This window comes from Balearica regulorum, chromosome 13 (genome assembly GCF_011004875.1).
Source record: "Balearica regulorum gibbericeps isolate bBalReg1 chromosome 13, bBalReg1.pri, whole genome shotgun sequence".
Lineage (NCBI taxonomy): Eukaryota > Metazoa > Chordata > Aves > Gruiformes > Gruidae > Balearica > Balearica regulorum.
Window position 1 is genome coordinate 12,855,001 of NC_046196.1, and position 18,636 is coordinate 12,873,636.

Genomic DNA, 18,636 nt, shown 5'->3' on the forward strand with positions numbered 1-18,636 from the left:
AGGAGTTTGAGTGCAGCCAGGCAGGCATGGCCGGCAGTCGGAAAGCAGGCAGGAATCGGTCCTGTCCGTACCTGACGGCAGCTTGGACGGGTCTCAGGGCGGGATGGAAGGGCTGCCTCTGGTTTCCTTGTTTTTGCAGACGAGGGCAGGGTGGAAAGCCTGGCTGCCGCCTTCCCGGCTCTCTGGTCAGTCGGTGTGGAGGGATGTATCCGACTGGGTGTCTGTGCAACACACCTGATATGCTGAACCGATTTCACATTTGTATTTTATTATTACAAATATTTGCATTTGACTTAAGAAGTGAATGACATGTAATGCACTTACCCGCGTGATGTGAATTAGGGTTGAATTTGATCCAGATCCTGTAGCCTGATCTGTGCTTTCTGCCATGTTAGTTTAATACGTGGGGTGTTTTTTAATCTGAAAACCTGTGGTACTTAGAAGCAGCAAGAGCATCTGGACTCTTTCCCCCTTTACATGGCAGGTAGACTGTAAGTGTGCTGCCTACAAGGAAAGCGGTGGAAGGACCATAAATTGATCCTGCAAGTCATGATCGGGGCTTATTTTTCCTTCCTTTTCCTCTAAGCCACAATGAATCCCTTCTGAAAGGCAGCTCACGCTTACGCTCTGTCCATTTTTATGCATGCTTACTGTTTTACACATCCAACAGGGTTATGTATGCTTTTTTAGTAACGCCTGCTGAAGCATGGAAAGGATCAACATTTCATTTCATTACATTTCATTTATTTCTCTATTTTGGAGGAAGGGTTCCATAAAGTATAAGATAGACATAACTAAAATAAGTTTCTCCTGCGGGTGAAAGGTATTGGTAGTTAATGTGACTCCTCATAAAGCAGCTGAATTGCAAGTTACAATCAAAGATTTAGAAAAAATGTCTGCTTGATAATGTCTTTTGCCATCATAAAATACAGTCACACAATGAGTAAAAGGCTAAAAGAATGGCCAGAGAAGACACATCATCCGTTTGCGCTTTAGTTTGAGACTCCTACAAAGCTGTAACTTGAAAATACCTATGTTGGTACGGGCACATGGCTGATTGCCATCTTACATGTATATTTAGTCTTCGGTTATATTATTTCAAACGTTATACAGCTATAATGGCATGAAATAGATACCCCTGCCTGATACAGAGATAGCTATTACATCACTGCTGCTATAATGCTCTGCTGCAAAAGGACTTTTTAAAGGATTTCTAATGATAATGAAAATATTCTGATACAGCATTAAGGATTTTGCTACTGAAATGTGTTTAATGTAAATATGCTGTCAGATACCCTTCAAGTAATTGACAAGAGCAGATGATTAGCAGTGTTCTCAATAGTGTTTTTGCATAATCTTACATTTTGACAGAACTCTTCAGCGGCTTTTTATTGTCAGTGCTCTGCAATCAGTAATACTTTTTCCTTGACATTTACTTTGTCATTCTAAATCTTTGTACGTGGTCATTTAACTTGTTCAGTATGCATGTAAGAATATCATTACTAACACGTTTTGAAAAAATGTCTTCCTGTTGAGGAACTATTGTGAAAGTAAACTTAAAAAACCTGAAAGGAAGTGGGTTGATGAGTGACTTTATGAAATAAATACCTGTCTGTGAGCATCTTCTTGCACATTTCAGGGATGGTTTTAAAATCACCTTCTTACTGAACATTCGTGTACGAGTCATCAAATTCAACGCGATTGTTGCATTTTTTTAGTCTGGTATTTTTTTAAATTTAATACTATTGTTCGGTTATGATCATTACATCTAACTGACCTAAAATTAAACTCTTATGATCCATAAGCATTCATAATTACATACTGCATGTACCGTAATAGTCAATATAATAAACCTTCATCTTTATTGAAGCATCTCTTGTTCTACAGCAGTTCTTTAATCCATCTCAATAGATTTCTAGTGTACAGCTCATATAGATTTGGTCAGTGACAAGGGTTAGAGTAGTCTTGTAGAACATTTACTTGTAGCTGTGAAAAGCCCACATTCCTCAGAGGATTAGGTCGATCAGATTGTACCAGGATCAATGGAAGGACCTGTGTGATCCCTCTAACGCTGTAATGTGTTCACCTTCTTTGGCGAGAATTCACATACACACACATTTCTCTGTCTAAAGCCATTTATCTCAGAATGTCAAATTGCAATAATTAACCATTATTGATCTTAAATTCAATTAACTTCATTAACACAGGTCATGATGAGGGTGCTAGTAAGGGAAAGGCTCTTGACAAGTGTCTTTTCTTATATGACATTGAATGTTCACAATCATGGCTATAAACTATTCATATTGTGCCACAGGAACATCTTTTAAAAATGACAAGAGTTTGGTTGGTGGCTCTGAAGCGACATTTGAATCCCCTCCCCCTCATCTTCTCGTTCTCAGGGTTTTCCAGCAAATTTCTATTCAGGAATCAGTGAACCATTTGTTTCCAGCACATTATTGTAGTGTGGTATTACAGCAAAACCCACCTATTCAAATACCCTTCAGTTCAATAGCTAGTGCTAGATAGAGACTCATTTACAAAAGCGTATATTAGTATAGTTAGCAAATGAGTGAAATGAATATTCAGTGCTTCTTTTTGCTATACATACAAACAAGCTGGGGCCATCTCGTAGAGGTAATCCTTAGAATCTCTGCTTTCTCCAAGTCTAAAGATTCATATTGCAGTCAATAGTTGTTTTTCTTAAATGAGGGCTGAATAAAACTGTGAAAGGACACAAAGCTTTGTTGGCCCACAGTGAACTCCTTTTTTCATGGAGAAACTTCATTATAAGTACAAGTTCACAATAGCTGAAATTGTGATTGAAATCATTTGGATTTCTACTATACCATTCATACAGTTGTATGGAGTTTATTGTAAGGAGGCACTGCAACCAAAATAGCTATTGAAACTACTGTATAAAGGACTTCAATGGGAATTTCAAGTTTGCAAGAAAAATGAAAGATCAGGTTGAAGGTCTTCTGGTACATTTTGAATGTCTTAAGTAGTCATGATCTTTACAAATAAATCTCCAAGTAGAATGACTCACTGTAATATCTTGAAGCATTTTAGGTGAAAACTTGATTTTAAAAACTTCACAGTGAAGGCTGCAGCTCAGAGATGTGTGTTAATATTAGCACAGTTAAAACACAAAGCCCGTGTTCTGGGTACTGTAAAAAAAGATGTGGCCAGATTAGGAGCAACCAGAGATGTGGGAAGATTACAGACAGTAAGGTGTAAATTATTTTTTTTCTTAGTCTAGAAACATGCTAAACTGCAATCAGAAGCCTCTGAGAAATGTGGGTAAAGGGAAATGACAACATCAGTTTTGTTCAGAAACAGATTTCTGTGACAATTAAATGGTCATTTTGTCACTACATTGCTATTTCCACTCCGCTATTCAATGCAGTTACTGAGAAGAGGCAGGGCAGAAGCAGAATGGTTTGATTACTGCATTTGAAGAAACTAAAGTTCCCTTACAACATCTGTTTGCTCAGTGAAGGATTATAATAATTAAGAGCTATTAGAGCCATATTGAGAACTTTTTATGCTCATGCCTGCTTATCCTGGAGTTGGCTGTGAATCTTGTATTAGTTTGTTGAATGCCCTATGTGGTTTTCGGTGATTAAAAGATGCCACCAAATGCTGATATCAAGCAGAGATTGTGTCACTGTGTGTTTTAGTACCAATTCATACAGAGAATTGGCTTCATTTTACCAGGATTTTGATAATGACTTTTATTTTAAAAAAACAAAAACAAAACCAAACCAAACCAAACAAAGACCAACCAAATATTTTTTATTCTTTGAGGATTCTGATAAATATTTTTGTCCATTTGAGGAAATGGTAATTCCTGTGCTTAGAAGAATTCTAGAGAGTCCAAAAAAAACCCCCCCAATTTACCTCACAAATTGAAATTAGGGTCCAAAGCATAACATGAAGCTATTTTCTCTGCTTACGAACGTTTATTTCCCACTGTAGTATGCGCTTGCATGGAGTGGGAAGCTCTAAACAAGTCGGAGTACTTCACACCAAGCAACTGTCTTGGAAACCAATGGAAAACCACTTTGTCTTAGAGTGGATCACATTTATTCCTGATGAATAATTTACACAGCAAATGTAGGTGGGGGTTTTTTTCTGTTACTAATGCATATACTAATTGTATTTGTTAAGTTTATGTGAAAGTTTTCAGACTATGGGGCTGCTTGTGAGCTGTTTATTTCAACAGTGTGTGCCTGGCTCTTGAAGCACTGGTGGTGTTTCCCCTTTGTGGCTGGTTAGCTGGCCCTTAACCTCCTGATGGGTAGTGAGGGACTCCTTCAAGTGATGTTCATTTGTATCTCTGGTGTACTTGGAAGCAGGGCATCCTTTTCCCGGCAACGTGGAGGTGTGGGGAGGGAAGGAGGAGGAAGGTTCCACATGAATGTCGATGAAATGGGAACACCAAGACCCTGAACTGACTCAAAGCAATCAGCAGTTGAGAATTCTTAATGGGTGCTCACAGTCCCTGTTACTCATTTGCCTACTTGATCTAATCCTGATGGTGCTTGTGAAAGGTGGTTTATGTGGTGACAGGGAAGACCAAGAAGGCTTTTTTCTCCTTTTTCAGCAGGAGCAGCCATAAATGCCAGGCTTATGCTCATAGGGGCTGATAAAATCCTCTGCTCCTCCAGAGTGCAAAGGAGGAAGGAGATTGATTCCACAAAACACGATAGCAAGAAAGGTCCTTCTGTCATCATGGGAGTCTATAATGTTTCTCAGCTCTTCCGCTTGATTACTGTGATCCTGCATTGCTTCTGATAATCAACTGTGGGCACACACAGCGCGACGTGAACCGTTCCCCAGCTTCTCTACAGCTGTTGTACTTTTGGGAGTCTGTTGTATTGTGTGTGTGCGACTGCAAATTTAGGATAAACCCCATAAAAAAATCTATTTTTCCTGACCAGGCATAGTCTCTGAGCTGTTATTCCTGTGAAGTTTTTCTCATAAGCTTGTCGTTCACTTCTGGCTGCACAATAATGACACCTGAAAGCAAGTTTTGCGTGAGAAAGTGTTTTTAAAAAAATTATATGGTTTTGTTCATTATACATGGGAGTAACTTGGACCTTTGGGTCTCACTTAATCTTCAGATCCCCTTTTTTGTCAAAAACATCTTGTGGAAGGCAGCAGATGAGCTCTTCAAGCGGGACAGATCTCAGGCCGACCCTCGGCCAACGCCACCCATAGAAGAGTACGCTGCAGTGTGATAGGATCATGTGCTCTTCTCCACATTAGAAAGAAGCAGTGTTTATGTTTCACGGGTGGATAATTTGAGCAGATTTTAGAAAAACCCTTGCTCAGCAGGTTGAATTCAGGGAGTTTAGGCCCCGGGCAGAAATCAAGGCAGAGCGCAGCTTTGGAGGAGAGAGGCATGATCCATCATGTTACATCTCCCAGCACAGTTCTGGTAGAACAGGCGTTCACAGGCGTACCTGAAGTCCTGCTCTGCACTTGCAGCAGAAAGCTCTTTGGAGGACAGTTGTGACTAATACGACTTCTTACTTCAAAAACCTTTTCTATTTACCCCATTGTTGAAAAATAAGTTTGCTGGCAGTCTGCAGATTCAGCGTTTATTGGATCCCAGTGGCTTGGCTCAGAGGAGATTTGTAACCACAGGCTCTGGGTTGTGCACAGTACATGGACCTGTGGGTATTTCACTGCGTATTTTATCCTTAATATTACTGAAGATGAAAACTGGCAATTATTTTCAATATACACATATATTGTACTCACATAAGCACACTGTGAAGAAGCATAGGAACAGAAACACAAACTTAAGCCCTTTTCTCATGTTTTGTGTAAATAGCTGAATAATGTATATTAACCTTCAGGAGTTACAGGCTCCTTTACTTGTCTTCTTGTTTGCATTACACAAGTAATTTTTAACTCTTTTGGATTTCCCATGTTCGCAGGTATAAACTGCGGATAAGAATGTTTCTTCCACAGGGTTGCTGTGAAGAATAAAACAGTCATTGAGGCTTTGAACACCTCAGTAGAGTGATGCTTGTCCAATAGTGCTAAGTTGTTTCTAAGCTATCATTTAACATTACAGCATCCTGGTTTTTTTCAGATATGTATTTAATGAAGGAGATAATACATAAATGTGAGGTTTGCATAGGAGTTTCTCATTTAACAAACATCTAAACCGTATTCAGTTTCAGAAAAAACAAATGTCTCCCTTATCAGAAATTATTAGCAGTTTTTGAATGTTTTCTCTCTCCATTTGTATGGTGGTCTGTATGATAATTTTCATACGCAGCATGAAGTCTACAGTGAATAGGAGATCTGAATCCTGTACCCTCCTTTACACAAAACGCAGGGAGTTTGCAGTGCAGTGACCGTGAGGGAAAAGGTGCCTTCTGTAGACTGCTTTGTTCTGCACATAGATGGCCCACACTTTAATAACATGCACACTCATTTCTGTTATCTTCTCTTCATTGCGTATTCTTGTCCATGTAATTCTCAACTCTTAACACTTACAGATGATTTGAGCTCTCTGAAGTTGCTCCCAAATGTAATGCCAGTCCAGGATGCTGGATTTAGAGCAGCTGGTTAGCTTCCTCTGGCCTATTTCTGTAGCTCTCCGTGGCAGACAGCTGCAGTATTTTTCATGAAGGTACAACACAAGTACACTTCAAAGTTACTAGTGCCTAATGATAGCCACCCATTAGACTGGCATGCTATTGCCACATCTATCCACGCTGATTCCCAGTAACTTCATACTACACTCTTATCGGCATGAAAAGGCTGCAGATTTATCAACATACAAAAAATCTAGCTAAACAAGCATTAATTGTGCACATCACATCAAATTAACATGTTCAAATTAATATTCTTGACCTTGCCAGTGGGCAGAATAATTCAGTCTTGCAGTAGGATCGTACTCCGGTGAAGGTACCAGCGACTTCAGCCGATGTGCGAGAGAAGTACCTGACCTCTCCACTTCGGAAATAACATTTTCTCTCCCATAATAGACAGTCCTGCCTCTATGGAAACAGAACCTTTGACCTTTCTAACAGGAATAATGTCCCCTGTCAAGGTGCTGTGTAATCAGTATTGCCATGCCGTTTTAGAGACAGCGTTGTCATTTGCCACTCTTGTAAACAGGCAGCCACTCCTACCTCCCATTTCTGTCGCCTAATGAGGAATATGCTACTATGTCTGCCAAGTAGTGAAGTCGCAAATACAATTTCAGTTCCATGTGAATTATCAGTCAGTCTCAGTATAGAAATAGCTCATGTGTGGGTGAAATGTTTGCCTTTCTTCCTGTAAGTGGAAGGCCTGCGGAGTGGGAGTTTTCTAACAGACTAATATAACTCTTTTATTATGCCTTCATTTGCATTAGGTCTTTGATTGACTCCATCCACCGAGCTGGTTTTCTCTTGCCTCTGTTCATTAATTTTGTGAGTGAGGTTCATTGGCACAGTCAAATCATCTCCGTGCTGCTGTTTCTCTGTTGGATTTCTCTGGACTTGTGCTTAGGACTGAGCCCCCTCTTCGCTCTGAGTGTTCCCACCGAAAACTGGGGACTCTTTGAGGTTTTTTTCATCGATTACTTAAATCTTAAAAAATAGTCTGGTTATTTCTTAGGTGGCTGGCGTCTGCTTTAAAACAGAACGGGAATGATATTTAGGAAGCAGCCCTCGCAGCACTGTGCTTCGGTGGGGGGAGCAGGGGCGTCAGGCTGCAGAGAGTTTTGCTGGCTGGGTCCTACTCAGTGCTCCACTTTATGATCTGTTCTCATCCTTCTTCCCGTTTTCTTTTTCACTGGGAATATCATATTCATCCCCTAAGCATTGGGAACGTTCCTGCTCCCAATCCCCTTCTGCTCCTCTCTTTTTTTTCAAGTGTGAAATGTATATGGGTTCAGGGCTTTTAAGGGTCGGGAAGATTTTTTTCAAGATGCACTGAAAGTCAGATGGTTTGGGAAATGACCCTTAGTATTACACGATGATTTCAAGCCATGCATAACTAAATAATAAAGCTGGTTGTAATTTATTAATAAAAAGCTTTTTGGTTAAAGCCAACATATTTCCAAGGAACTGAATGGTTTTGATAAACTTTTGTAGTTTAGCATTTTTTCATGTCAGAAGAATATTTGAATGTTTTGGTACTTTTTCAAGCAAAGAGCTTATATACCAGTTTAAATATACCCCAGTAAGCTAATTAAAATAATGGGAAAAAGTCTTGGTGAAAAAACATAATTAAAACAAGACATTTCAAAAGTATTGAAATGAAATATTTGGATAGATCTGAGCCAAAATATATGGTCTCAGATGCATTTTTCAGGAAATAAGAGAAGAATTGTGCAATTAATTGTTTTTGGAGAACAGTAAATGACGCCTTTATTGCTATGGTTTTGTATTTCCAAACAAACTCAAGGAGGTGTGTGTCTGACCTTATTACTGGGTGGATGTTGCCATGGAAGGGATGAAAACCATGGGATGATTTTCCTCTTTCTGCTGAAGAGGACCTCTAGCAGTTGGGGTTCGAGCCGGTAGCTGTTGTGCTGGTGGGCATCGCAGGAGATTGCTGAGTTTGGCCCAGGACATCGGCAGAGTAACAGCTGGTTTAGCTGCACGGGGACTTCCTCTGCCTGCAGAAACGCAGTGGACTGGTGATATTTCTCTGCTCTTGTACAGTAGATCTCTGGTGTCTGTGTAGAGCCAGGTATATGATTTATTACTGTGTATACAATATGTAGATCATTTTGGGCAGTGATGGATCACAATTTATTTCCACTGGCAAAGAAATGATCCATAGCTCAGTTGTGAAGGTAATTCCCTCTTGTGTGGAAATGAATTGCATTATACCACAGCTTACTGTTATGTATTGATATCAAATGTGTTAATTTCATTATTACCTAGCAGTTTAGTTAATAATTATAACAAATATTAATGAGGGAACTGTCTGTTCTCGACCTCTCTGTGGCTGCACCTGCAATAGGTTTCCGAATCCCTTTGGTATTCTCATCTTCTCTAGAAACTGAGAGCCAAACCAGGGAACTGCTCTCCATTTTTTGTCAAATACTACGTCACAGTGACACCATTGCTCAATGTGCAGGCAGTTTCCTGTGGGTTATGGTGCCCTGTAAGATGTAAATGAAAAACTTTTTGGAGAACTGTAATTTTTTTTTTTTTACACTCTGGAAAAACAAAAACCCCAGAACCACCTAATTTCTTTTCTTTCATTTCCATTCTTATTAACTTCTTCTGCCACTAGAATTGCCTTTAAAATAGTTTTTTTTCCCTCAGACTTCACTGTCGAGGCATTGAAGAACAGTTTTACAGATGCCCTGCTGTTTCAAACATTTACTCTACACTTGAAAAATATCAAACTACGAGTCTTTTTTTAATAAGAAGGAAACGGCTGAGTAACGATGGGCTGGAGACAGTGCTTCTTAAAGACAATCTCTCCACCAGGCAGTGAATCTCAATGAAAAATTTTTTACCATCACCTCCTGATTTTATTCTGCACTTTCATAGTCTTTTTGCTCTTCCTGTAGGTACTTAACCAAACAAGAAATTTCTCTGCTGCGGGCCTCCTTGTCCTTCTTTCTGTTGCAGTGAAGCTGTTACCTTCATCTGTACTCAGACAGAATATAGATCATCTCTCTCCCTTGAGCAATATCTGGTGGGGCAGGGAGGGATCAGCGGTGCCCTTGGCTCCTTCCCACAAGTACCTGCACTGAATCCCGTACTCCCTGCGAGCGTGGGACTGACGTTAGGCCTTAACCCTCTCTCCTTTTCTGTCCCACATGCTAGTAACAACTGGGTTGGGTTTTCTGGAGGAAACACATCAGCCACCATAAAGCTACCTGTAGTGATATTGCAAAACCTTTGAGTATGCCCTGAGTCTGCCATTGCAGCTTGGTCCAGGACTTGTTGGGTTGCCTTATATTGCCCTGGAGGCAAGCAATGAGGTGACAGGCCCTTGGAATAAGGAATTAGAAGCTACAGGCATAAACTGCAGTTTAGATATTGTTTTAAGTCTTAGACTAAGATATTTCCTTGAGCCTCCTCATCTCTTGCATAAATCTTTGGTTGAGGAAGTTGGGGTAATGGTGTGTTTCATCCCCCATCTTCTTTGTGCAGGGAAAAGAGCAGGAGTTGTTCAAACTGTCAATTTATCGAAGTTGCAGATTGCCGGGTTAAATTCCATACTGTCGTTTGTGCCTCGTTTCCCGCATTTCTGGATCAAAGACTGATGTCACAAGTTGGTTTCACAACTTGAGCTTAGGAAGGAGAACAGCTATAGAGGAGGCAGCTCCTGGTTAACACGCAAATATGCTTGATAGTTGGTGAAAAGGGCAAAGAAAGCATGAAAGGTAAATAGATTTACATTTAAATGAGCCGCATGCTGGAGGTTTTCCCTAATGTAAAAGTCACTGTCTAAAAAAACTGTGAATGTGACAATACAAGTGTTTCAGTCCAAACAAAATCATAGGATTTCAGCAGTAAGAGAAATAAAAATGTAAAGAAAGACCCACTAATTAAGGGCTTGGTTCTGTGACCCCTGTTCATGTTGGTGAGCACCAGTCCCCAGGAGGACTTTCCGTGGTGTGCAGGGACGGAGCCCAGGGCTTTGGTGGGTGATGTGGTGGTGGGAAGGGGTGGCACACGCTCACATTGGCACTCAGTGGACAAAAAAAGCAAAAGACAGGTACATTTAGAGAGTGCTTTTGTGTGCCATCATCCCACAGGTGTGAATGAGATCTTTATAATGCAGGCACTGTGGCAATAACCTTGGATTTTCTTTACCTCGTAAAAAGGGAATTATTCTTCAGTTTCACAACAGAGGCTAAGGAATGAGAGTTGTAAAAGAAAAACTGTTTTCACAAGATGGAAAAGAAAAAGGGTACATTTGCTTCCAAATCATAGGTTTCGTGCTGTCATTCCTTCCTCCCATCCTTCCTTATTCATATCACTAGGATATGGCGTGATTGAGAGAGAGGTAGTTGACAGCCAGTTGTTTATGCATTATCAGTAGTTGTTTAAAATTTTTCAGCTTTAGAGAATAATTTGAACTGCTTTGGTCTCCGCTGAAGTTTTTGGTAGAGTTCAGAAACATGATGGAACAAATAATTAAGATGAAAAACAATCTGTACCATCCATAGGGGAATGAAAGTATTGAATGAAATCCACCTTGTTAGATTCTTTGCAGTGGTTTCATTGCAAGTATTTGCAGGATAGGCACTGATCCTTACTACAAATTGCCGACACGACTGTAATACTCATAAAATAATTTTCAAAAGCATAAAATAGAGCAAACCAGCACAGCTCTATTTCGTTGGAGTACATATACTTGTTAAGGTCTGTTCTTTGTGTCAGCATCTTTGAAACATCTTATAAGAAAGTTTTTAACTTAATTCTTTCAAACTATGTTCTCCCAAATGTTAAAAATAGGACCCTTGCTGCATGAATTTTCTGCATTGAAATTATCTGAGCTGAAATATTTAATCCCTATCATGTGTTGCTCTTATGTGATATGTTTGTGCTTTCAAAGGTTTAACTTCTATTCTGAAGCTCAGATTATAACTTTACGTGCTTGGAGGAAGATTGGCTACCATTCATCCATGTGAAAGAACAGTAGTGAATATTTTGTGTTACCTGACTGAATGAAGAAATATTCCATGTGAAACTAAAAGCCTGATTTCATTGTTACTTTAAGAGTTGTTTTGTTTCTTGTGGTTTTCAGATAACATTTAAACATATTTTCCCTGAAAGAAGTTTGCAAGGTTCAGTACTGTATATGTGATATCTACTATACTGTTCTCCATTTTTCACTCTGTTAGTTAAAGTAGGTCTTTTTGGGATGTAAACTATTATCTTCTCTGCACTGTTGCCTGAATAAACAACCTATAGATTATTCAGTGTGTTCAAGGTACAGATACCCACACATTCCAGATGTGTTGCAGAGAATGTCAAAAGTCAAGTGTCTTCAACCACAGAGTCTACTGGAAATGCGTTTTTTTTTCAAAGTTTATAATTGTATTTGTGAGAGATTGCAAGTAAATTTTAAATTACAATACAGAACAGTCGTGTTCTAGTTTTGCTTTCTTGCTTAGCTGTAAATTAGTGCATTATATAGAAATAGATCATTTTGATCAGTTAATGATCCCTCTCTTAATGTTTCCATAGTTTTCTTGCCTAAAGGAAAAACTTAGGTAGACTTAGCGTATGTAGAGTATGTGCACAGAAGCACCATGGAAAAAAAAGTTTTGTTTACTGTCAGTTCCCAACTATCCTATTCAGGAAGAGTATCTTAGATTTACATCACCAGTTGCATTACTTGAGGGAGGAAAAAAGACAGGATCCCTGTTGGGTGTCCGTGTAGCTTATGCTGAGTAAATATTGACAAAGTAGTCTAAAGAGCAAACACTTTGACATTTGTAAGGTCCACTGGAAGGTCTTGTATATATTTATACAGCAAGAATGAGTGCAGCATACCAATTTTCTTGAACTAGCTCCTGACATAATTCTGCATCGGCTTTCTTGTTGAGAAAGTTACGTTTAAATGTGAATGGGTCATTTGTTACACCAATAATGAATATCCTCAAATTGCTCTTGGTGAGTTGTTTCGAAAGTTGCATCACCTCCTTTTACCATCTCCTCCTCTAAAATATGATACTATTAATAATGATAACTTAAAAAAACCCCTCATTTTTATTATTATAACTGGGGATTTTTTTACTTTGTAGAAATTTTTATGTTTATTGTACTCTATATTTATTAAAGATTGAGTCTCAAAACTGTAATGAGCAAAAATGCTTGCTTAATTTAAATTGTGAATCTGTCTGTTAAGAAATGCATTAGGGGTAGGAGAAGCATAAGACATATTAATTGACAGACAGGAACTGCTGTCTCTGAGGTTGATACAAGTAATTTATTACTTTAGAAATGAATGCCACCTCCAGAATGTGCTTCATTAATTTCAAATTTAGTTTTAATTTCAAGCTGTTGCCCCTTGAGAAGAATAAGGTGGCAAATTATGTTTGAAGAGCAGATTTTTTTCTTGCTCTGAAGAAACACTAAATTTTAACTGTTTGATTTTACAAATAAGTACACTTCTTTAGCTAACACACTTAAGCAAAAGTATGATCAGCAGATACTAACTTTTGTTTTCTTTTCTTCATAATAGCCTATGTTTCAGACGAACTAAAAGCAGCAGCACTGGTGGAAGAAGATGTGGAACCTGATGAAAATGCAGTTGATGGGGAGCCTTCAGCAAAATATGCATGTCCAGAAAAAGACTTCAGTAAGAACTGCCAAAGCTACCAAACTCTCCAGCAGCTGAATTTTCTAGCCATGAAATGGACAGTGAGTCACATATCAGTGAGACGAGTGACCGCATGGCAGACTTTGAGAGCAGCTCTATTAAAAATGAGGAAGAGAGCAAGGAGGTTTCGATACCACTGGAAGACTCTACTGTATCTGATAGTTTAGAACAAATGAAGGCAGTATATAATAACTTCCTCTCCAATTCCTACTGGTCCAATCTGAATTTGAACCTTCACCAGCCGATTTCAGAAAAAAACAATGGTAGCAGCAGTAGTAGCAGCAGCAGCAGTAGCAGTTGTGGAAGTGGCAGCTTTGACTGGCACCAGACTGCTATGGCTAAAACACTGCAGCAAGTTTCTCAGAGCAGAATTCTTCCTGAACCGAGTCTTTTTAGCACAGTTCAATTGTACAGACAAAGCAGTAAGCTTTATGGCTCTATATTTACTGGAGCCAGTAAATTCCGCTGTAAAGACTGCAGTGCTGCCTATGATACTTTAGTAGAATTAACAGTGCACATGAATGAAACGGGACATTATCGAGATGACAACCATGAAACTGATAACAATAACCCCAAAAGATGGTCCAAACCTCGCAAACGTTCTTTGCTCGAAATGGAAGGGAAAGAAGATGCCCAGAAAGTATTAAAGTGTATGTACTGTGGTCATTCATTTGAATCTCTTCAGGATTTGAGTGTTCATATGATCAAAACAAAACACTACCAAAAAGTGCCTCTGAAGGAACCTGTTACACCTGTAGCAGCAAAAATTATCCCAGCTACTAGAAAGAAAGCGTCACTGGAGCTTGAACTTCCAAGTTCTCCAGACTCCACAGGTGGGACGCCAAAAGCAACAATCTCAGATACCAACGATGCACTTCAGAAGAATTCTAACCCTTACATTACGCCAAATAATCGCTACGGTCACCAGAATGGTGCCAGCTATGCCTGGCACTTTGAGGCGAGGAAATCTCAAATTCTGAAGTGCATGGAGTGCGGAAGTTCGCATGACACTCTGCAGGAACTCACAGCTCACATGATGGTGACGGGACATTTTATTAAAGTCACTAACTCTGCCATGAAAAAAGGGAAGCCGATTATAGAAGCCCCAGCGACACCAACAATAACGTCCTTAGTAGATGAGAAAGTCCAGTCTGTGCCACTAGCTGCCACCACTTTTACGTCTCCTTCCAATACACCTTCTAGTGTTTCCCCTAAATTAAATGTTGAAATAAAAAAGAAGTAGATAAAGAAAGAGGCATTGCTGATGACAAAATGAAGGAGAAAGAAAAGTCAAGTGAAGATGAGGAGAAGTATGATATCTCCTCAAAATACCATTACTTGACTGAAAATGACCTAGAAGAAAGCCCGAAGGGGGATTAGATATATTGAAGTCTTTAGAAAAACAGTTACATCAGCTATAAACAAAGCCCAGAATGGCACGCCAAGCTGGGTGGCTACCCCAGCATTCACGCTGCCTATCAGCTGCCTAATATGATGAAGCTGTCATTGGGTTCATCTGGGAAGAGTACACCATTAAAACCTATGTTTGGAAACAGTGAACTAGTGTCACCAACTAAAAACCAGCCCTTGGTGTCTCCACCGAGCAGTCAGACCTCACCTGTGCCAAAAACGAACTTTCACGCCATGGAAGAATTGGTAAAGAAAGTCACCGAGAAGGTGGCGAAAGTGGAGGAAAAAATGAAAGAGCCTGAAGGAAAGCTTTCTCCAATGAAGCGTGCGACGCCTTCGCCATGCAGTAGTGAAGTCAGTGAACCCCTTAAGATGGAGTCCTCCAATGATGGTGGCTTTAAAAGCCAGCAGAACAGCCCAGTCCCTCAGAGAGATGGCTGCAAGGATAGTCCAACTGTAGAACCTGTGGAAAACGGGAAAGAGCCTGTTAAGTCCATTGTAAGTTCTTTAAGTAGCAGCACAGCTATCATTACTGACCACCCCCCGAACAGCCATTTGTAAATCCATTAAGTGCACTGCAATCTGTCATGAATATTCACCTTGGGAAGGCAGCAAAGCCATCTCTGCCCGCTTTGGATCCAATGAGCATGCTTTTTAAAATGAGCAACAGTTTGGCAGAAAAGGCTGCAGTGGCCACCCCACCTCTACAGTCCAAAAAACCAGACCACTTAGACCGTTATTTTATCATGTCAACAATGACCAACCCATAGATTTGACGAAAGGCAAGAGTGACAAAAGCTGCTCTTTGGGTTCAGCGCTTTTGTCATCCACATCGACATCTTCTGCATCTTCTTCATCTACAGTGACAACAGCAAAGACATCTGCAGTCGTGTCATTCATGTCAAACTCGCCGCTACGCGAGAATGCCTTGTCAGATATATCTGATATGCTGAAGAACCTGACAGAAAGTCACACATCAAAATCTTCCACACCTTCCAGCATATCTGAGAAATCTGACATTGATGGTACCACAATGAGGAACCAGAAGAGAGTACACCAGCTCAGAAAAGGAAGGGACGGCAGTCTAACTGGAACCCTCACTTGCTCATATTGCAGCCCAGTTTGCAGCTAGTTTACGGCAGACCTCGGGGGAAATACATCATGTCAGACTTGAGCCCTCAAGAAAGAATGCACATTTCCAGGTTTACGGGACTTTCAATGACCACAATTAGCCACTGGCTAGCCAATGTGAAATACCAGCTCCGAAGGACGGGGGGAACTAAGTTCCTTAAAATTTGGACACTGGCACCCAGTGTTCTTTTGTAATGACTGTGCTTCACAGATCAGAACTCCTTCAACTTATATTAGTCATCTTGAATCGCATCGGGTTTCAGGTTAAGAGACTTGTCCAAACTGTCCAGTGAACAGATTAACAATCAGATAGCACAAGCAAAGTCACCGTCTGAAAAACTGGTGACGTCCTCTCCAGAGGAAGATATCGGAACTTCTTATCAGTGCAAACTTTGTAACAGGACTTTTGCAAGCAAGCATGCTGTTAAACTTCATCTTAGTAAAACACATGGGAAGTCACCAGAGGATCATCTTCTGTATGTTTCGGAGTTAGAGAAGCAGTAGCGTTTGCTTTTGATTAAAATAACTGTAATTTGCTTTGAGGAAAACTGTCAAAGACGCCTTAAAGCTACTGTTAGTTCTTGGCACATCTTCTTATTTTAACTCCCAGAGTCGCTCTGGGCCGAACTGTTTTGTATAACTGTACAGTGTTTAAATAGAGGTGCATAATCAGCTGTTGTTACTGGTAAAATAATGAAGGTTAAAATGCAGTGGTAAGTGTTTGGAACTTTGTGTAAATTGGATTTAGTTGCTGTGCATCCCTCTGATGCATCAAGCTGCATGCATTAACAGACAGTTTAATTAAGCATTTATAACTACTTCTGGTGCACTTTTTCATGTGACCTAAGTGTGCTGGTATTCTCACCCTATAATCTTTAGCCCTCTGAGTACTTTGAAGCACTTTTGCATTAATTTGGTAAAAAATGTATGGATATGTTTTTTTTAAACCCTTACCAGCTTAGTTCCGATTACTAATATGAACCTCCATTATGCAGAGGTGTCTCACACCTTGAAAATTTAAAAATATAATTTTCACATTGAAACATAGATGTATATATTGTATAGATTTCAGAATCTTATGGAAAATGTGATTGTGGTTAATGCCATTTTCTTTTTCTTCAGCATTTTTAGCACAGTGGGTTTTGTACCTGATAAGCCCCAGGTATAAACTGTACCTATATATAGTGTATATGTCATTTTTTTTAGATCTAACGGTTTTTTCTTTTAACATTCAAACATTGTAAATTATATGATGAAAGATACCACAGATAGCATTTATAAAGTATTCAGAAACATTATTCTTAAAGCAAAGTATGTTTTGTTTTGTTTTGCTATACAGTACATCTATATTAATAGAGGTTCATGTTTAAATTATACATATTTATTAGTGTTGCTATCATTTGTTTGGTTTCTTTTTTAAACCGTCTGAAGAAACAGAAGCCATGGACTGCTTTCCTGGCATGCATTCTAACTGTTTTGCACAACATGACTTTTAAAGGTATTTATTAGTAAAAAAAAAAAAATAAAAAAAAATAAAAAGAGAAAAGTCAAATAAACTCAGTGCTCAAAGGGTTAATCTATTTGAAAAACTTGTACTGTATTTCCTAAACATTGATAAAGCCTTTAAAATGTTTGTACTGTAATACTTTGCTTAAAAAGTTATGAGGCATTCTGTGATATAACCTCTTTTACTTATTTATAAGCGCTCTTGGTTGTTATTTCCTATTGTAGAATGCCTTTTTATTTCAATTGGTAACTTTCTGTTTTGTTCTGCCTAATTATTCTCCCAAGATTCCATACTGCAGCTTTATCTTTAGGCATATGAAAGGTAACCCGTGGTTACCAGCACACTAAGTGATTCTGTTCGTCTCCATTTTTGGCAGTTAATTTGCAGAAGTAACTGACAGCTGACACCATATGAGAATCTATGTATAAAATATTGGCATGTAAACAGCACAGACACTGTAATGCACTCTGTGCCCTGTTTTGTTGTTGACAATGAAGCACCATTATTGACTCTTCATATAACCTTTTTTCTACAGCAGCATTAAAATTTCTTTTTGCTATAATTTTGTGTTGCGTTCACAATTATGTCTGAAATGTGCTACGACTAACGAGCACATTAAAATTAAATTGTATGCTATCTGTTTATGACTGAAGCTTGAGTAGGTTTCTTCATCTGCCAGGTGCTGGCAGTCAAAAGCTGCACATAGATCACTGGAGTTTTAGTGAACTTTAGCATTTAAAGAGCAGGGTAGCACTTATTCAAAGGCTGCATTAACAGAATTAACCCCCCCCCCCCCCCCCCCCCCCCCCCCCCCCCCCCCCCCCCCCCCCCCCCCCCCCCGAAAAGATAAATGAGCCTTCTAACTCCTTTTTAGACATCAGGTAAGGCTGACTGTGAAGACGGGGTTTAGAAGCAACGTGTGGCAAAGCCAGTAGGTGTTTTGCTGTGCCGTGGAGTCAGACCCGGCAGGTACTGCCACTGCCGCGCGTTCCCCCGAATATATTGAGCAGAGCCTGCAAGTTGCACCGGTGGGTATTTCACGGCTTAGAGAATCCCTTTGCATTCCCAGCACTTTCAAATGACGGGACTTGGAACCTGAGGCTGGTGCCTCAAACTTTGTGATTTCCAAGGGAGTCCTCTGACGGCCCTTCCTGCTCTTGTACAGCATCCACAGAGAGGGGAAAGGAGATGGATAAACACATGCCAAACAAACGCAAACAAGCAGGAGCATTTATATGATAATGACAGACTTTTACTGGTGTTGAGAGGTCATC

General features: G+C 39.7%; 1 protein-coding gene across 1 annotated transcript in view; it reads left to right on the top strand.

The window, feature by feature from the left end:
• The window catches only part of TSHZ3 (teashirt zinc finger homeobox 3), a 65,616-nt gene extending 47,469 nt beyond the window's left edge, over positions 1-18,147 (top strand). Inside the window, 13 exon segments of the mRNA XM_075765481.1 lie at positions 13,177-13,311; positions 13,314-14,540; positions 14,543-14,680; positions 14,683-14,712; positions 14,715-14,762; positions 14,765-15,268; positions 15,271-15,462; positions 15,465-15,755; positions 15,758-15,838; positions 15,841-15,871; positions 15,873-16,016; positions 16,018-16,106; positions 16,109-18,147. Coding sequence (XP_075621596.1) covers positions 13,177-13,311; positions 13,314-14,540; positions 14,543-14,680; positions 14,683-14,712; positions 14,715-14,762; positions 14,765-15,268; positions 15,271-15,462; positions 15,465-15,755; positions 15,758-15,838; positions 15,841-15,871; positions 15,873-16,016; positions 16,018-16,106; positions 16,109-16,359 — 3,161 coding nt within the window. The 3' untranslated portion in view covers positions 16,360-18,147.
• The last annotated feature ends 489 nt before the right edge of the window (positions 18,148-18,636 follow it).